At 37.8% G+C, this 21,218-nt stretch overlaps 1 protein-coding gene and 2 long non-coding RNA genes across 4 annotated transcripts in view; 1 reads left to right on the plus strand and 2 right to left on the minus strand.

Moving 5' to 3' along the window:
- The first annotated feature begins 1,073 nt into the window (after positions 1–1,073).
- Positions 1,074–21,218, plus strand: part of LOC133993975 (Golgi SNAP receptor complex member 1-like) — a 22,908-nt gene continuing 2,763 nt past the window's right edge. Inside the window, exons 1-6 of one of the 2 annotated variants that reach the window (XM_062433127.1) lie at positions 1,074–1,116; positions 3,436–3,544; positions 3,775–3,850; positions 4,713–4,820; positions 4,931–5,022; positions 7,806–7,880. In XM_062433127.1, coding sequence (XP_062289111.1) covers positions 1,074–1,116; positions 3,436–3,544; positions 3,775–3,850; positions 4,713–4,820; positions 4,931–5,022; positions 7,806–7,880 — 503 coding nt within the window. The remainder of the gene's footprint in view (positions 1,117–3,435; positions 3,545–3,774; positions 3,851–4,712; positions 4,821–4,930; positions 5,023–7,805; positions 7,881–21,218) is intronic. The other variant, XM_062433125.1, reaches the window with a different exon arrangement.
- On the minus strand, positions 11,265–12,789 carry LOC133994350 (uncharacterized). Its single transcript, XR_009927098.1, has 5 exons — positions 12,745–12,789; positions 12,460–12,528; positions 12,314–12,379; positions 12,106–12,198; positions 11,265–11,379 (listed from the first exon to the last, which is right to left on the minus strand). It is a non-coding gene; the product is annotated as an uncharacterized LOC133994350 (long non-coding RNA).
- LOC133994351 (uncharacterized) lies at positions 15,222–16,296 on the minus strand. Its single transcript, XR_009927099.1, has 5 exons — positions 16,255–16,296; positions 15,976–16,047; positions 15,830–15,895; positions 15,624–15,716; positions 15,222–15,454 (listed from the first exon to the last, which is right to left on the minus strand). It is a non-coding gene; the product is annotated as an uncharacterized LOC133994351 (long non-coding RNA).

The raw sequence follows: 21,218 nt of genomic DNA on the forward strand, positions 1-21,218 counted from the left end.
TGCGGTTGATTTTGGCTGCCATCACTTACATTTAATGGATTTTAAGTCGATATTCTAATGGCGAGTATGAACAGGAGGAATGATCGGGGTGGAGCTAGGTGGTGGCTTCTGCAGCCCTGAATCTATTTAAGAAAAGAAAATTCAGGTTTTCTGAACAGTGACTTCGACCAGCTGCCGACTGTTTTACGTGGTGCCTGATTGCTTTGTTAACATTTTGATCTGATTGGCCTGTTTTTGATGTTATGCATTTGATTGAGTGTCTGTCCGTCCGTTTATCATTTTAAAGCACAAATTAATAATTTACTCAGTAACAGATGAATGTACCAATACAACTAACCACCATACTTCATATAAAATTATTGACTTTGGAAAATACTCAGAAAACTACAAGTAAACAAAATAACTCCTCCATTACATTAACGTGAGTACTTACTCTACCTCTCTGCCTATTCTTTTTTTTTTTTTTTGGGAAATGTCTTATAAGGATCAAAACGCTCACTGTCATGCAAAACTGACAGACTGAGTAATTCATTTGTCCCCAGGGCCGTACACTTACTTTACTTTTATTTTTATTTTATTTTATATCTGCACTTTATCACACAGCCTCATCCTCAGACCTTGTTGTTCTTATTATAGTTTTTAGTATTTAGTATTTCGTATTTCGAATTTATTGTTTTAGTATATTGTTCTTTGTTGTCTTTGTGTATTAAGCTGCTGGACCCTAAATTTCCCCAAGGGGATCAATAAAGTTTACATCTATCTACATCTATCTATCTAAATAAATCACTACTAGTACTACTAATGTTTGTAATAGTCATACAATGTAATAAAATTAAATTCTGCATGTGAACCATCCAAAGTAAATGGGCCTGGCTCTGGGTGATCCAAACCCTGGGAATGATTACAGCATAGACTGTGTATATATATTACACCTCTTTCACTATTTAAATGGACACCTGACTGTTGCTTTTAACACACACTTAAAATATTGTGATGTGCTTACAGTCTGAAACCACTAGAGGCCTTAACGGTTAAATTGCGACAGTGGCTTCTCCTTGACGGCTGATGATGACATGTCAACAACAAACATGGCGGCCAGCAGCAACTACTGGGAAGGTAAATTATTTTACAACGTCTAACTTAAAATAATACATGTACTTTACTTTTCTGTTCTTCGCCGATTCAGCTCAGCCATATTTAACATGTGTCGTAGTAAATGAAGTCAATAAACGATACATCGTCAAAGGGAGGAGAGTTTTTAAGCTGCTTTCAAGCTAACCTGTTTTTAGCCTTTCACGTCGAGTTGATCTGTTATTATTTTCTTGATGAATCGATTAGTTGTTTGATCTAAAAAATGTCAGATCATGTTCCCAAAGTTCACAACCAACAGACCACAACCTGAAGATCTCCAGTTTACTACCACTGGACTAAAGAGACCAGTAAATATTAACATTTAAGAAGTTGGAACCAAATTTATATTTTTTCACCTTTTAAAATGACTCCGAGTGATGAATTGATTAATAAATAACTACACTATGAAGGGTGGAGTAGTTGACTAATGTGGGACACCTATGCTCCAGTGCATTCACTCTTTTTCTACAACATTAAAGTGAACATGATTGGTGTTGAATCCCAACAGGGGTGTCATGTAATAGTCAAAGTCAAAGTCAGCTTTATTGTCAATTTCTTCACATGTTAAGGCATACAAAGGAATCGATAAGACGTTTCTCACTATCCCACGGTGGAACAGATAAAGTGCACAGACACAACAGATAAGACAGATGTTTCCTAACACTAAAGAGTTAACATTGAAGTGCACAACAGATAAGACAACTTATTTATATGCAGGAAGTAGCAGCATAAGTTTCTGTATAGTTAAGTTGTGGTAGTGCAAAAAGGCAGTAATGGCAGCAAAAAGTTCTGTAAGATGTATATTTTTGACAGATACAGTGCAAGAAGAACAGTCATTTAATAGCAGCAAATTCAGTCTGTGGGGGAGGGGGGGGGGGGGCGTTCAGCTTTCTGACAGCCTGGAGGATATGGCTGGAGGGAGTGAGGGGAGAGAGTTTATGTTTCTCACAGCCTGGTGTATGAAACTGTTTCTGAGTCTTTCGGTGCGGCCACGGAGGCTCCTATATACCTCCTTCCAGAGGGTAGGAGGGTGAACAGACTGTGTGCGGGGTGGCTGGTGTCGCACACAATAGAGGTAGTAATAGAAATCATATGACTTTGTGGGTCTTGTGAAATAAGCGGGGGCAGGAAAATAGTCAGACAGGAAGGAAATACCCCTTGTGAAGCCTACTTAAAGGTCGGTGACATCAAATGAGGCATAAGCCTAAAAACTAATGTCCCAGATTAGAAAATCCACAAGTCTGAAACCATTTGGCACAAGGGACACTAATATACTATATATATATATGAGTACAATATCTAAAAAAATGTCTTCTGCTTTAACAAGGAAACATCTTGAGGATTTCATAAAGATATTAGGTGTTGATATAATGTACTGGATTCATATGTAAATATCACACACCAGTCCCCCGTTACCTTAATTCACCCTATTTAGCATTGACTGTATAGTTAAAATGCATGATATGAACACTTGAACCGTCTATCAAGCAATAAGTCTCCCACAAAGTAATGGACTGTACCTTAATAGTTGAGATTAGATTAGATTAGTTTCAACATCATCGTCTTTGAGAAAAAGTACAAAAATTTAACAAAGATATCAAGTTGGTATAATAATAATAATAATAATAATAATAATAATAATAATAATAATGCATTTTATTTAAAGGTGCCTTTCAAAGCACTCAAGGAAACCTTACAAGGCAAATATAACACAACAACAGTACATCAAACAATATAAATCAGGTAACGTTTAGTGCAAAGATAAAGAAATAAATATGAATGTGACTATAAAGTGCATCAGTACAATAAATAAACAAGAACGTGATTGCATAGTTAGTGTGAGACAGAGTATGCAGCTCTGAATAGGTGCGTTTTCAGGCGAGATTTAAAGGTGGAAACAGAGTCAGAAGTGCGAATGTCTGGTGGGAGAGAGTTCCAGAGGCGGGGGGGGGCAGATCGGCTGAAGGCTCTTGACCCCATGATGGTAGTTAAGTTGGCAGATGGGGCAAAGAGCTGGTTGGCAGAGGAGGATCGGAGTGTTCGGGAAGGTGTGTAGATGTGAATCAGTTCCGAGAGATATGATGGTGCCAGGTTGTGAAGGATCTTGTAAGTGAGGAGTAGAATCTTAAAGTCAATGCAGGATTTGATAGAGAGCCAATGAAGTTGCTGCAGGGCAGGAGTGTATGTAAGCAGAGGTGCAATTTAGGAGCTCAAATGTTTTATTTTTCATGTATGGGCCAAATGCTCAACACTGGACCAGATCTTGTTCTTCTATCCTGAACGTCTCTCTGTTTCTTCACCCAGATTTGCGTAAACAGGCCAGGCAGCTGGAGAATGAGCTGGACCTCAAGCTGGTCTCCTTTAGCAAGCTCTGCACCAGCTACAGCAGCAGCAACCGAGACCAGCGGACAAGGTGAGCAGCACAGACCTCACTCTGCTTTAACCATGTGGATGCACACTGATATACAATCTGAATATATGTGTTACTTCATCCTGCAATACCTCAAATATACTTATGTCATGTTTTGTCTTATACTTTGTCATTTTGTATACCTGGTCCTGAAGAAATGTATATTTAAATTCAGCCATATTTATTTTAATTGGAATTTACTAATAAAACTTTTCCTTTGATCTATAAATCAGGTCCGATTCTGTTGGCTCATCTCATGACAACATGCTGGTGGCGATGACTACTGAGCTGGAGCAGCTCCTGACCAATGTAAGTCAAATGTCACACCATGAACTTAAAGGTTTTTTTTATGGTTTCCTGCAGTAGGAGTCTGAGGGGCTTACTCTGAGGTCAGGTAACAGGATGCCAGAATATTTAAAAGAAAAAAAAGAAATGACCAACCCACCAAAGCAGACAGTGCTGTCCTAAATTGTTATATATTGGGAATACTATTATAAATTTGGCTTATACTTATTTTAATACATTTACATTATTTTACTGTTTGCCCAATAAAAAGCACAATTTTCTAAATTTAAGTGAGGTGGTTTGATATTTAAATTTAAATTATAACCATTACACAACTGTACAATCTGGCAATAAAAGGACCCTCACAGCGACAGCCTGGACTAAATTCACTAAATTCACTTTAAATTGTATATTGCACTATATTTTTAGGTTTATTTTTATTTTATTTTATTTTATTTTATTTTATTTTATTTTATTTTATTTCTGCACTTTATCATAAAGCCTCATCCTCAGACCTTGTTGTTCTTATTTTAGTATTTTAGTTTTTAGTATTTAGTTTTTCTTCTTATTTAGTATTTAGTATTTAATGTTTAAGTATATTGTTCTTTGATGTCTTTGTGTATTAAGCTGCTGGACCCTAAATTTCCCCAAGGGGATCAATAAAGTTTACAAATCTATCTATCTATCTATCTATCTATCTATCTATCTATCTATCTATCTATCTATCTATCTATCTATCTATCTATCTATCTATCTATCTATCTATCTATCTATCTATCTATCTATCTATCTACCATTATTTTTTTAAAAATCATTTACCACAAAAAAACCCCATAAACATTGTTTTCATGACTTCTTGACCTCAGTTTTGTATTTTTCTTGGCAGCTAACAGCAGTCAACGACAAAATGGCAGAATACACGAACACCCCGGGAGCTTCGTCGCATAATGCAGCACTGATGCACACCTTACAGAGACACAGAGACATTTTACAGGTATATTAATACTGTTAACTTTTTCTAACATTATTTATTTTTATCATCAATATCATCTCATCGTGTATTCCTCACTGTAGTTGACATCTTTCTTTTTTTTTTCTCTGTAGGACTATACTCATGAGTTCCACAAAACCAAGAGCAACTTCTTCAGCCTGCGAGAACGAGAGGACCTGCTGGGTTCTGTTCACAGAGACATTGAGTAAGAACCTTCACCCATCCCATAAATGCAAATAAATGACATATTGTTAGTAAATGTAAAGTATGTCTTCCTACATTCACCACAGCAGTGTTCACTGACTGCTTTGGGGTGTGTTTATGGTGCGTATTTAATCACTGTTGATAAGGTTATGAGGCAGTTAAATTACTTTTAATAGAGCTTAATTGTAACAGGTCTAAGTGCAGTATGTAGTGGATACTTTAAAGACCCAGAATTCATCATTACACATGAGGATATTTGTGAAGATTAATTTTTGGTTTGGAGTTGGCTGATTGGATGAGATTCAGCATCCAGCAAAAAAAAAAAAAAGCACATTTGTTGTGTAAAATGATGTATTTTGATGGAGCCCAGGACAAACTCTGGTAAGTCTGGTTTATACTTTTCTTGGACATTTAGATGTTAGAAGTTATGTAAATTTTATACTAGTTTTACATACCAAGGTCAGTTTACTAGTCAATTTAGGATCTAAAGTTTGACACAAAGTTTGTTTTTCTATCTATCTCTTGCAACTTTATGGAGGTACACTATTAAATCATCTTTTTGTCCTTTTTTTGAGTTGAGTTAAGTTTGAGTTTATTTCGATCAACAAAAAAATAAATAGAACCACAAAAAAAACCAAACAGTAACACATCCCTCTAACAACAGAGCTGCATGGCTGATGGAAAGGGTCAGGGCTGAAGCTACAAGCTTATAGATGCTCTAACCTTTAAACCATACATGTAAATATATGTATATACATTACCTATACATAAACAAACAAACATACATGCCATCTACACACATATACACACACCTACATGTACATACTCAGCAAATACCAAGCAAAACATTTAACATTAGTCCCATAAATCATTCCCCACCTTCAAGACTGTATCTTTCCAAAATGAAATGTTTTAACTTATTTTTAAATTGCACCAGATTTTTACTTTTTTTGATCTCATCAGTCAACTTGTTCCACGGCTTCACCCAATTTAATGAGTTATGTCGGTATAATTGACTTTTCCCTCCTTAATTCCTTCTGTCACTAGTTTTTATGTATACCAATGCTCTCATTTTCATCTTTTCTTCCCTTCTTTTCCTTTTTTGACTTTTGTTATATTGTCATTAACCAGTAGGAGGCAGAAATGTCCACTTTGTTGCTGATTTCCCCCACCCTGTAATAGTCCCCATTCCCTCTATCATGTTTCATCCTCTAATAAGAGGCACCTCCTCTTATTAGCTGATGTTTCCCCCTCTCTCTCTCTCTCACTCTCTCTCTCACTCTTTCTCTCTCTTTGTATTGCTCTCTTTCTCTGGGGATATCTTTCCTAAGTGCCTTCTACAGTAAATCAAAGCGCAAGGCTTTCATTCAGCCAAAGCTGCAAGAGAGCGGTTACATCTGGCCTGCCTGATACACAGAAAGGCTTTATCAGGGGGATGAGGGCGAGACAAAGGCAGTCACAGCGAAAGAAAGATAGATGGATGGAAAGAGAACAAGACATTGTTGTGTTCTAATGTTGACTGATTGCAAAATGATGACGGTGAATTTAAATTATGCACACAGACATGAGAGGTGTGGAGGAACAGTTGAAGAAGAAGGCAACAGGGCAGATCATGGATGATGAATTGATGATTAATCCAAAGAGGGAGGAGATGGTGTAAATAAGAGATGCAGGACAGAGTCGGGGGTTAAGCAGTGCTAATCACTTAAAAGCCTTAACGCAGGAAGTACAGAATCAGCATCCAGTCATCAGTTAATAGGAGAGAGTCAAATGCTGAAGCAAAGACTGGACAAAATTGTTTTTAGTGACAATTTCTTCTGTTTTGGCCTGAAATTCTGCTGCACCCAGTCGGAAAGACGATCAAACATGATTATGAAGTTTAGGTTGCTGCATTAGCTTTTCATGGAGGGCATGTCATGTGTATCAGAACAGGCATATGGTAGTCTACACACATCCACCCAACAGGGAGGTTTGTACGACTGTGGTACACTCAGGCGGGGAGTTCCAGTCCTCTGAAATGATGCCAACGCGGAAGTAACTTAAAACTGCATTCTATCAAAAGGCCACCAGGGGGCGACCGTTTTGGTGTCAAAAGGACTTCCGTCTCTATACAAGTCAATGGAGAATTCACCAACTTCTCATTTGATTTCTAACCTCAGTAAACGTTTTCAAAATGTGTTTATGGTCTCAATCGCTAGTTTAAAGCCTTCTTCAATGCAGTATGATGTTCATTTGTGAAATTTTGGGCTCCCTGATTTTATATGTGACGATAAAGCAGGGTATGCATTAGGGCGTGGCTACGTCGTGATTGACAGGTTGATTGGTTCACAGGTTCAGGAGGGCGCCTCATGCTCCTCCTGATGCCCATATAAGTAGAATCTGTGTTTGTTTTTTTTACCCGGCATGCACCGGAAATTTTCAAGATGGCGCTGCTCAGATCCGATGCTATTCGCTTCCAAGCAGCAGTCCACAAACCAATGGGTGACGTCACGGATGTTACGTCCATTTTATATACAGTCTATGGGTACACTCTGGGAATTAGTAACGAGTAAACAGTGATGATCTAACATCTCTGGCATTATTCAACTTTTAACTAATTTATTAAATGTACATTAATAGCCAATTGTTTCAAAAGATGCATACCCCTCCGTTTACATATAGACCCCACACTTTCTCTGTTAAATAAAGGCAAAAAAAAAAGTCTCATTTGTTGTATCCCATTTCCAGCTGTCAGCCCTGTCCACCATCATTTAATGTTTCTCTCTTATGTGTTTTCTTACGCAGGTCCTACAAGAGCGGTTCAGGGGTGAATAACAGACGGACAGAGCTCTTCCTGAAGGAACATGAACATCTCAGAAGGTAAGAACTTATAACTTAGAATCACTGGAGCATCACTACACTAATATATTTCAGATGCTTAAAATTAGCGTTGTGTGATACTTTACCTTCATGATGATTACTAAGTGTCTGAAATCTCAATTTACTGCTCACTACTGAGTAAACTATGTACTGTATGTTATATCAAAAGTGATGAATGATTAGTTAGTAAGAGTTAATGATGAGTGATTTCAGACACAGTCACACCTCAAGTGTAGCAAGTATGAGCAATTTTTATTCTGTTGTCCATTCTGATAATGACACCAGTAGGATCAGTTTGGAGAACCAGCAGACTTATGGCGCTTTTCCACTACACAGTTCCAGCACGACTCGCCTCGACTCGCCTCGACTCGGTACGGTTCCAGAACAGACCTTTTCCATTACAAAAAAGTACCTACTCAACGTGGGCGGGGTCGTCATAGCACGGCTCCACGAAACTGCCGTGACTTCGTTTTATACGCGACACAAAACACATAAACAATGGAGGACATGGAGGCAGTGGTGTACTTGCTGCTGTATGAGGCTTTCTGTCACACACAAAGCAAGAAAATTGAGCTGTATGGTTGTAACGCTGTTGCCGGTATTTAAAAATGTCGGGTTTGATTCTTGTGTGGGACGGCTCATGACTCTTCCAGAGACAACTCTTCTGACCAATCAGCGGCCAGCAGTGTGTTGACGTCACATTTTAGTACCGGCTTGGCTCGCTTGGAACCTCACCAGAGCAGGTACTAAAAAAGTACCAGGTACCAGGTACTTTCCCTAGTGGAAACGCAAAAAGAACCGAGGCGAGTCGTGCTGTGTAGTGGAAAAGCGCCATTACACTGATCTACATGGAACCTGTTTCTTGAAGGTTTTAGTCGGCCTGTAATTTCTGTTACCTAATGATAAATATAACCCGACACAAGGAGGTAAGATGAACGGTTCATGTGACTGACTGAGTAGTTTTATTTATAAAAGCAAACATGGTTTTCACCGAAGTGCTTCATGAATACAGATATATGTAAGCATGAGGACATATATGTGCATAAAAGGTGTTGTGAACATAAAACAAGTTTAAATCCCAATTAAAAAATAGTTTGGTTTTAAACATTACAGATGACGTGGTTTATACGTGTTTGTGTGCGTGGTTATGTTTCCAATGCACATGAGCATTCAGATGGTTTACTGGACATGTCGTCAATTACATTCTCAAGTTCTGTTTCGTAAAACAGAGAATGACAAAAGCAGAAGTAATAGAGGGTTTTTTAATGTGGTCACGTTCCCATGTAGATAAGTATGTGAGTGGTTTACTGGACATGTTGTCAATCACGTTATCAAAGACTTTCTCATCACTCATCACTTTAAGAATGGAGGAAAAATTAAAAAAAAGTAGAGAGAGCAGAAGTAAGAGAAAATGTGGCCAAAAAAAGAGAAGAGAGATGACACATGAAAGAAAAACCAACTTAAAGTGTGTTAGTTGTGTTTGACCTCCAGAACCACTTCAGTGCTCCTTGGTGTAGATTCTCCAAGTCTCTGAACTCTTGTGGAAAAGCGTCTTCTGAAAGTTATTCCCTCAGTTTGTGTTTTGAAGATGGTGCCGCTGTCTAAAACGTCGCTCCATAATCTCCCATAGGTGCTTAAGAGGTTTGAGATCTGGAAACTGTGATGGCCACAGTATAATAATAATGCATTGTATTTAAAGGTGCCTTTCAAAGCACTCAATGACACCTTACAAGGCACATAAAACATGACAACAGTACATCAAACAATATAAATCAGGTAACATTTAGTGCAAAGATAAAGAATAAATATGAATGTAACTATAAAGTGCATCAGTACAACAAATAAATAAGAAGGTGATTGCATAGTTAGTGTGAGACAGAGTATGCCAGTCTGAATAGGTGCGTTTTCAGGCGGGATTTAAAGGTGGAAACAGAGTCAGAAGTGCGAATGTCTGGAGGGAGAGAGTTCTAAAGGCGGGGGGGCAGATCGGCTGAAAGCTCTTGACCCCATGATGGTAGTTAAGTTGGCAGTTGGGGCAAAGAGCTGGTTGGCAGAAGAGGATCGGAGTGTTTGGGAAGGTTTGTAGATGTGAATAAGTTCAGAGAGATATGATGGTGCCAGGTTGTGAAGGATCTTGTAAGTGAGGAGTAGAATCTTAAAGTCAATGCGGGATTTGATAGGAAGCCAATGAAGTTGCTGCAGGGCAGGAGTGATGTGTTCAATAGAGGGGGTTCTGGTTATGATACGGGCGGCTGCGTTCTGTACCAGCTGGAGTTTGTGAAGAGATTTCCGCGGAAGACCAAAGAGGAGAGAGTTACAGTAGTCCAGACGGGATGTGATCAGGGTGTTTACCAGGATAGCGGTGCAGGTTGGTGAAAGTGAGGGACGGCGACGGTTGCAGTATGATTCATATCATCATATCATCACCATCATCATCATCATCATCATCAAACCTCTGCATGTGTTATGTTTCTCTGCACATTCAGCCTTCTTACTTTCTTACTTTCTTACTTTTCTTTCTTTCTCTTTGTCTGTCTGTCTGTCTGTCTGTCTGTCTGTCTGTGTGTTTCTTTCTTTCTTTGTTTTTGTACAGAGTGACATTAGCTTCAAACAGAACTTGATCCCACAATCTTTCTCACTGAAGATGGGAACACGTCAGCATAATCAGCTGATAATGATAAAGTCATGGTTCGGGGAATTTTATACACCAATATCAGTTTATGTGGAGTCCTACTGTGTGACACCAGTTGCACAACGTCCTCTGTGGACATTAATAACACTAGTGATATCGATGTTATCTTGAGCGCTGAGACCTTAGTGTCCTGCAGTCTGCAGAGCACCTCCCAGAACCTCTGCTATTTGAAGAAGAGTGTAGTCCGATACCTGTCTGTATCTGTGTGAACTGCCAGGTGACAGTCAGCCTTGAACCGTATCTCTTATTGATTAATGATTTGTATGTTTATTCTCTGCAAACCTTAAAGTAGTAACCAAACCATTAAAACACATGAAGGTGTTATTGATTTCATCAGGTTTTGTATTCTGTATCAACTCATATATTTCCCCCCTTTTTATTATGACACATATAAATCTCTAAAAGTTGGTTTTATAATAAGAGGAAGGGAGGTTTTCTGTGTGTAATCAAGTTAAAACAACTAATTTTACTGTAGGTTAAATACAAAATGTCTTAGCTAGAAGACCAAACTACTGATCAGTCCCTTTTCTATAAAAAAACAAAAAACACTACATCGCGAACCCAAAGCAACATTGGAAACAAATTTGTGTTTGGAAGAAGGATGACGATTAGATGCATTTCCAAGACACCGAATATCCACCAATAAAAAATGAAAAAATGTTAAATCGGCCAAAGACGGTTTCATACAGTATGTAGACTTTATTTTTGGAATTGAACTTTTTTTACAATACTGTGTTTAAGGACATTTCAAATATCTGACAATGAAACAAATAGTTGTTGTTTTTTCATCTGCAGGGCAGCAATGTCCTAAAAGAGATAAAGACAAAGAGAGCAAGAAAGAATAAAATACAAATACTGATGAGAAAATGAGGATCATATACTTTTACAGTGATGCATTCATAGGAACAGTTAAAACACATTAAAGCTGCAGTTGGTAAGTCTTATAAAAGCAACTTTTTGTCATATTTGCTAAGACTGTCACTATGTAAAGACAGCATTACATGAAACTAGTAATCTGTAAAAAAAAAAACAAAAAAAAACAGGCTCATTTAGCCCCATCTACTGCTCCTACTGCAAATTGGCAAATTGCCAGAATCCAACGCGACTGGACAACAAGAACCAATCAGATCCAGGATGGTGTCTGATGGAGTGTCTGACAGCTGTCAATCACTGCTCACGCACACAGCCCCCTCCCCCTTCCTCCTCAGCTCGGGAGAGCGGCTTCAGGAGCGTAGAGAAAGTAATGGCGCAGCAACAACCATCAGCGAGGACAAAACTACCGATACCTCCGTTACCAACAACAGCATACCGGGTCGCATGCCGTCGCGCGCACGTCAGCCTCCTCTGGGGAAGGGACTTTGGAGGCAGAGCAGAGGAGAGGGAGGGAGGGGGAGGGATCTGAAAGTTGTACTTCTTTAAATTTGACGCTAAGTCCTCTCTCTCCTCAAAGTTACCGATTGCAGTTTTAACATGTCACATCACATCTGATACTGTTTCCTATCTGACAAGTAAATCTCTGATCTCTCTTCTTACCTCAGCCGATGTTAGCATCCCCTGAAACTGCTCCCATGTTAACATTAGAGATAATTTTCTGATCGCCATGAACTACGTTGCCTTTCACTCCACCTGTTGAAATATGAGTATTGAGAAATGAAATTTAAAAATATTCACCAAAACTCAGATAATGTCTGAACATTAGTAATGAATATTAAAATGAATTGCATTATGACAAATAACTCACCTTTAAGGTTGGACATCTTTTCTTGTCCTGCGACATCCCCATGAGATGGGTTGGGTGCTGCGTCTCCTGTAAGAGAAGTCATGAAATTGTTGTCATAAGACTGTAAAGACAGCCTGAAAGAAAAGCAAGGTCACACCTGGGCTTACCTTGAGCCTTCGCTCCAGTGCTGACAATGGTACCGTCCGCTGTAGTGATCTTGCTGTCCATTGTTCTCACTGAAATAGACGACATAGGCAAACAACAACTAAGTGACAAAATGTACATTTCTGTTAAACTCTTATCAAGAATCTGGAGCTTTGTCCTTTTTAAATTGGGTTGTTCTACTTTAGGATCAAATATGAGGCAAATTACAAAGTAAGCATTATAAGACAGCAGCTGATACAGACATGAAGCAGAGAGACTCACAAATATACAGTCATCAGTTATCTTACCACTGGTTTCAGATGTCCGTCGTCTGCTGTGAGATGAGATTGTTGAATTGAGTAGTGAAGGCATTGCGTTTATATCCTGCCCATGCATGTTCCTGTATTTCAGGGTTTAAGAGGAGGGACTTTTTTAAGGAGTTTGATGGTTCAGCAAAAAAAAGAGAAAAGAACGCATGGAATCTCAAGGGGATATTTTCATATCCCAAGTCTCTGAACTCTTGTGGAAAAGCGTCTTCCGAAAGTTATTCCCTCAGTTTTTGTTTTGAAGATGGTGCCGCTGTCTAAAACGTCGCTCCATAATCTCCCATAGGTGCTTAAGAGGTTTGAGATCTGGTAACTGTGATGGCCACAGTATGCAGTGTGTTTCATATCACCATCAAACCTCTGCATTTGTTATGTTTCTCTGCACATTCAGCCTTTTTTTTCTTTCTTTCTTTCTGACTGACTGACTGACTGACTGACTGACTGACTGACTGACTGACTGACTGACTGACTGACTGACTGACTGACTGACTGACTGACTGACTGACTGACTTTCTGTTTGTACAGAGTGACATTAGCTTCACACAGAACTTGATCCTACAATCTTTCTCACTGAAGATGGGTCACGTCAGCATAATCAGCTGATAATGATAAAGTCATGGTTCGGGGAATTTTATACACCAATATCGGTTTATGGACAGTTGCACAATGTCCTCTGTGAACATTAATAACACTAGTGATATCTGGACTGGGGCTTTGTGGATGCAGATTTAAATCTTGTGTTACAGACTTTGTGGAGTTTGAAAGACAGAGGTATTTACAGAGCAGAGAGGGTCAAACAAATTAGACGATCGAGTTGCTTTTAAGTAGTAGAATCTACCTTTTTTTGTAAACTTCCAAATCAGGATATCTTGGCCTCTGCTGCATCAGTTTTGACTATAATTTAGTCGTCAGGGTATGCATTAAGGCGTGACTACGTCGTGATTGACAGGTTGATTGGTTCACAGGTTCAGGAGGGCGCCTCTTGCTCCTCCTGATGCCCATATAAGTGGAATCCGTGTTTTGTTTTTTTTCCCGGCATGCACCGGAAATTTTCAAGATGGCGCTGCTCAGATCCGATACTATTCGCATCCAAGCAGCAGTTCACAAACCAATGGGTGACGTCACGGATGTTACTTCCATTTTATATACAGTCTATGGTTTAGCTATACCTTCTGGGAGTTATATTGAGAATTGGTAACCCTCTTTTAGGTTTTAGTGTCTACTAAAAGAAATTTGACTCTTGCTAATTCCAGCAAAAGTTTGCTTATTTACATGTTTTATCTTCTTACATTCGAACTAGTCACTGGTGGCTTCATCTACAATGGACTGATGAAGCTACATTCAGGAATCAGCTGGTTGTAATGAGAGTCTCATTAGAACCACTCTCATTGTTTTATAGAGCAGGAATATACAATATATACATATAACTGCAATATGTTTATTTTGACTCATTCTAATAATTCTAACAGTATGGTTATAATCAATATTACAAAAACCCACTAATAACAATATTAATATCTATTGATAATGTGCAAAGTGTAATTATTTCAGCGTACAGTTGGACATTTTAGTATTTAATCATTCAACAATTCAGTTCGAAAAACTTAAATGAATCAAACTGTTAAAGCTACAAATACTTATTTGGTTGTAAAGTAATATGTAAGATGGCTAATATCAATGTTTATATTTAAAAATGTCTTAATAGTGTCAAACATTTCAATATTAAAGAAATGTTAATATATTATTATGTCATCGGCTCCAGGTATGACATTTGTCACCTTGCCAATAATGTAATTAGTTATTACATTATTGGCAAGGCATGTAATGTAATATGTAATGTAATGACATGAAATAGGTTATTACATTATAGGTTCAGAAATGTACGTTATCAGCTGTAGATCTGTACAAGTTTTTGCTTTTTGTCGTCCGTTTATATATTCACATTAATCTTTTTTCATTCACTTGTGCCGGATGTTATCTTGAGCACTGAGACCTTAGTGTCCTGCAGTCTGCAGAGCACCTCCCAGAACCTCTGCTATTTGAAGAAGAGTGTACTCAGATACCCGTCTGTGTCTGTGTGAACTGCCAGGTGACAGTCAGCCTTGAACCGTATCTCTTATTGATTCATGATTTGTATGTTTATTCTCTGCAAACCTTAAAGTAGTAACCAAACCATTAAAACACATGAAGGTGTTTTTGATTTCATCAGGTTTTGTATTCTGTATCAACTCATATATTTCCCCCCTTTTGTTATGACACATAACATTTATAATAAGAGGAAGGGAGGTTTTCTGTGTGTAATCAAGTTAAAACAAATCATTTTAGGTTAAATACTAAATTTCTTAGGTAGAAGACCAAACTACTGATCAGTCCCTTTCCAAAAAAAAACAAAAAAAAAACATCATGAACCCAAAGCAACATTGGAAACAAATGTGTGTTTGGAAGAAGGATGACGATTAGATACATTTCCAAGACACCAAATATCCACCAGAGTACAATAAGGTCAGCCATAAAAAATGAAAAAATGGTAAGTCGGCCAAAGAAGGTTTCATACAGTATGTAGACTTTATTTTTGGAATTGAACTTTTTTCAATACTGTATACAAGGACATTTCAAATATCTGACAATGAAACAAATTGTTTTTTTTGTTTTTTTTAAGAGGAGTCCTTTTCATCTGCAGGGCAGCAATGTCCTAAAAGAGAAAAAAGAGATAAAGACAAAGAGAGCAAGAAAGAATAAAATACAAATACTGATGAGAAAATGAGGATCATATACTTTTACAGTGATGCATTCATAGGAACAGTTAACACACATTAACATGTCACATCACATGTGAGTAAATCTCTGATCTTTCTTCTTACCTCAGCCGATGTTAGCACCCCCTGAAACTCCTCCCATGTTAACATTAGAGATAATTTTCTGACCGCCACCAATTAAGTTGCCTGTCACTCCACCTGTTGAAATATATTGAGAAACGAAATTTTAAAAAAATTCACCAAAACTCAGATAATGTCTGAACATTAGTAATGAATATTAAAATGAATTGCATTATGATAAAATAACTCACCTTTAAGGTTGGACATCTTTTCTTGTCCACCGACATCCCCATGAGATGGGTTGGGTGCTGCGTCTTCTATAAGAGAAGTCATGAAATTGGTGTCATAAGACTGTAAAGACAGCCTGAAAGAAAAGCAAGGTCACACCTGGGCTTACCTTGAGCCTTCGCTCCAGTGCTGACAATGTTACCGCCGTCTGTGGTAGTGATCTTGCTGTCCATTGTTCTCACTGAAATAGACGACATAGGCAAACAACAACTAAGTGACAAAATGTACATTTCTGTCAAGAATCTGGAGCTTTGTCCTTTTTTAATTTGGGTTGTTCTACTTTAAGATAAAATATGAGGCAAATTACAAAGTAAGCATTAATAAGACAGCCGCTGATACAGACATGAAGCAGAGAGACACACAAATATACAGTCATCAGTTATCTTACCACTGGTTTCAGATGTCCGTCGTCTGCTGTGAGGTGAGATTGTTGAATTGAGTGGGGAAGACGTTGCTTTTATGTCCTGCACATGCATGTTCCTGTATTTCAGGGGTTTAAGAGGAGGGACTTTTTTTTAAGGAGTTTGATGGTTCAGCAAAAAAGAATAAAAACCCATGGAATCTCAAGGGGATATTTTCAATACCACTAACCAAAGTACATGTTGAACTGTTGCATTGAATTTGTGTTTCAGTACTAATTACAAAGTCATTGTATAGAATGAGTCTCCTGCAGGTTAAACTACTGAAACATCCACTATTACAGAATAATACATTTCCCCAACAGAAACTCAAGTTATAAAACCTCTTCAACTTTTTTTAGCTTTATTTTATATAAATGCAGACACCTTGTAATTGCAGATTTAAACACGCTCACATATTTGGTGCACATATCTGTTCAGTTATATTTAGCCAAACATTGTACTTGATTGGGAACTATTGGGTTAATGTCCCATTCTTGGAAATATTTAATGTTCTTCATATTTTTGGTGTGTATAGTGTATTTTTCAAACTACTTCAATAGATCAATCAACACAAGTGTCCATTCAGTTTACTTCCTTAAACAGAATCAGTTAAATTATTATGTTGCAACAGGTCTTAAAAAAAACAAACCCCAAAAATAACTAAATGTTGTTGGTTAGTATCTAAAAATGCTAAATACCATCTTAGTACTGACCTGTTTAAACAAACTGGACGCTATTGTTATATGTTATATCTATGGGTTATTTAAAACATTATGCATTATGCCAATACAAGACCCTGATTGACCCTGATATTTCCAATAGTAGTGGGGTTATAACAAGTCAACCAAATGCTTCATGTGCATAACTTTTAATGTCAGTTTATTGATTTTTTTTCGTCCTTACTGAAACTCCAAAACCACCGCGAGTCACAAGAGTACATTAGAGTACACACGGACATTAACCTGAATTTGCAGCTCTGGTTTAGCTTCTGCATGACCTGAAGCTTCACTTTCAGTTTCGGTTTGTAGCTGCTGTTAAACAAAAATCATGTGATTCGTATGTTGTGGCTGGTAACTGCATAGGCATCATTTATCAGAAAAGAAAAATAAGGACTTTTTCTTGAGTTTTAATTCCTGCTTTTAACCAATATGCAAAGCTGGCTGATTTTAGGATTGAAGGAGGTGTAGCATGTTTAGTTCCTCTCTGCTTTTCTTGCAGTTCTTGTTCCTCAAGTGTTTCCGTTATCCAAACCTCTGTGAAGGATATATTATATAATAAAGAGATAACCCTGTAGGCTTATTGCTGTAGGTTCCTTAAGTTCGCTATCTCAGAGTAAAAGATCCTTCATGTTATCAATATTTTATTTCTCAACTGGGTGTTGTGGGTAAGATGTTAGTGTATGCCAACCAAGCAGCCAAAGCTTGTGTGTTACTTGTACAGAGGAATCTCCATCTTTCAGAAACATACTCAGCATGTAATGATAATAGTGAACAGATGTCCGTCATCAGGCAGGAAATCTTTGGTAACCCATCTGGACCGGTGTAGTGCACCCCCCTTGTAGAGGCACTTCAGCCTGGCCAGTCTTGTGCTGACTCCGAGGAGAAACAGGTTATCTGACAAAGGATTTAAGAGTCTCCCCCTCATGAGGTTTAACCATTACTTTAATGATAAACATGTCGAATAAACAGGACTAGTCTACTCTAAAGCCATGGTTTGGTGTTTGAGTGTGTTTGACCTGTGAAATGCAGTTCATATGCAAACTAATGTAGTTAGAAAGACCAGTCTGTTACTTTATATATTATTTTGAGGCAGTTATTATTTGTACAACATGGTGTTATATATTATTTTATTTGTTGATATATTATTTATTTTCTCTAATATCTCATGTAGCTAAGGAGTAACGCAAAACCCAAAAGTAATGTAACTAGTAGTGTAATTGATTACCTTCCACAGGGAGTAATTATGTAAAGTAACACATTACCTTTTTTTTTTAAATTAATGAGTAATGTGTAATTCATTACATTTTTTTAGTAATGACCCCAACACTGTTCTCAACATTGGCCATATTTGTGATATGCCCCACTTCAATCCTTTTCTTTATGGACTAGTTTAATGTCATAAGATCGTCTGTCACAACTCAGTCCACATGAGTATGAATGTAGCTCCACCTTGCTGTCACTCTATCGTAATACATTTTATTACTCATTGCCGTAATTAGGTTTAAACAGTTTGGTTTAAATGTGTAGTATTTTTATACACATGAAAGACTGGAAACTTATTTAATTAACAAATAACTTTTCATTTTCCACCAAGTTAACTTTCAGTTGCAGTCGGTGATCAGATGTTTAATTTTAATTTACTATATTATGGAGCAGCTCAGGGGTCTGCTCTAGGACCTGTTTTAGTCCCATTGTTTTGACCAGACTTTTAATATATTTATTCTACACAGTGTATTCTGAGTACTAAGCTTCAAATGAAGAGAAAACCTGATGTGTATCTTCTGCCTTTGACAAAAAAAACAATGCAAAGACAATTTCATGCAGTATGTTTTCGTGTTTTTATATATATATTGAATCCATTGGATTTCTGTGATTTTTGCTGATTTAAAGTAATGAATTTTAAATTTGCTATTGTCATGTTCAAAAATATTCAAATTATAGGACATAATTATCTGGCTGAGTGGTTTCTGATCTGTTGGAGAGCAGTTTCCTTAAAAAAAGAGAGAATCAAAGCTGTGAGAGAACAGCGATCGTAAAGAAATGATGCATTCACAGGAAATGTTAACACACATACTTGTTATATGCACATGTACACATCCATTACTGTGTCCTACGTGACCAATAAATCTCTTCCCTTCTTACCTCAGCTAATGTTGATGCGGTTCCCTGAACCAATGGATCCTGAATTATGACCAACGGTAACATTACTGATGTTGCCAATATTTGAATTGGCTGCAATGTCTCTTATTGAAATACCAGGAACATGAGACATTGAAAGCAGTTAATCATTCTTAGATTTGTGCTGTACAGAAGATAATGTCTAAACATAAGTAATGACTCATAAACCACCCACTTATACAAAGATAACCCACCTGTCACAGTGTAGTTGTTCCTTCCACCGATGCATCCTCGGTTTGTTCCAGAAATATCAATGTTTCTGATGTTGCCCAGAGAAACATTTTTCCCTGTATTGCCTGAAGAGGAGAAGACATGAGAGAAGATAGTTTCCCAAAAACTCTCAATAGAAATAATCAGTAAACTTGAGCTTAATGTGGAGCGGTTTAATTTACCTTTTTAACGTTATACTCATTCTCAGCACCGATCGCTCCATCGCTACAACCAGCAGTGTTGTTTTTGTCGCATTGTTGAAAGTTGTCAGTCGTGCTGAAATGTGGACAGAAGAACCCAAAAAGATGAAGAAAAATATTGTGCTGTTAAATCTCATGTCAACACAGGCGGGGAGTTCCGGTCCTCTGAAATGATGCCAACGCAGAAGTAACTTAAAACTGCATTCTATCAAAAGGCCACCAGGGGGCGACCGTTTTGATGTCAAAAGGACTTCCGTCTCTATACAAGTCAATGGAGAATTCACCAACTTCTCACTTGATTTCTAAGCTCAGTAAACTTTTTCAAAATGTGTTTATGGTCTCAATCGCTAGTTTAAAGCCTTCTTCAATGCAGTATGATGTTCATTTGGGACATTTTGGCCTCCCTGATTTTATATTTGACGATAAAGCAGGGTATGCATTAGGTCGTGGCTACGTCGTGATTGACAGGTTGATTGGTTCACAGGTTCAGGAGGGCGCCTCTTGCTCCTCCTGATGCCCATATAAGTAGAATCCGTGTTTTGTTTTTTTTACCCGGCATGCACTAGAAATTTTCAAGATGGCGCTGCCCAGATCCGATGCTATTGGCTTCCAAGCAGCAGTCGACAAACCAATGGGTTACGTCACGGAAGTAAAATTATTCAATAGATATTCCAATTCATGTTCATCATATTGAATAAGTATTCTTACATTCACTACTAATGTGAATGTGTCACAACACAACTAGATGTTGAAAAGATAAGTAAGATTATTTCATTGTTGCCTTTTACTTAAATGTCAGAGCTGCATTTTGTACATTTTCTTTTCACTGTTTACAAACTGAAGGTCCACAAGTTTCTGCATCAGTAAATAATTAAAATGCAAAATGTCTGTAAAAACATCTGAAATCATCCCTGCAGCATATTTCCCTTCTCTGTTGTTGATCTGTATATTCATCACACTCTCTGTTTCTCCATAAATAACAAGAATAAATATCTCGCCCACCTCCGCAGAGGCCTTGTTAAGGTCGTCATTTTAGAAACAACATTGCGGTCACAGTGCTCCCCCGACTTTTTCTCCTTTTATTTACGTCTTTGGTGATTAATTGTCTCAAATGTTCAGTGAGGAGTTGGGTCGATGGGTTCGACTCTGCTCTGCCTTCAGCCTGCCAGTGAGGCAATGATTGATTAATAGAAACCATCAATTATAAGAATTGCTTTTCCGGTTAAGTTACTTTTATAGAGGGTAAAAATTCAAATGTTAACCATTTGTTGTAACTTAAAAAAAAAAAAAAAAAAGGTGATTCAATATTTCAGTCCCTGGTATTTTGATTGAAGTAGCCGCTTATTGAGATCATGTTCTTTTAAAGTTTCTCTTCGTGCTGTTTTCTGTTTGTCGGTGGTCATGTTCACCGTTTCTGTCGGAAATTCAGACATTGTGTGAAGGAAGGACTGTGTGTGTGTGTATTAGTTTATACAGCAGTGGGGTCTTTGTGTATCGATGGCAGGTCATCATTGTGCACCTTCAGCTAACTGTCAATAACTACCCCATAACTAATTGTGGTTCAGTCCCTCAGCCACAAACTAACCAGAGGTGTTTCCTTTTTAAATGAATCCTTCTGTGGCGCAGCGTTCACACTCACTGCCT

This window comes from Scomber scombrus, chromosome 14 (assembly GCF_963691925.1).
Source record: "Scomber scombrus chromosome 14, fScoSco1.1, whole genome shotgun sequence".
NCBI lineage: Eukaryota > Metazoa > Chordata > Actinopteri > Scombriformes > Scombridae > Scomber > Scomber scombrus.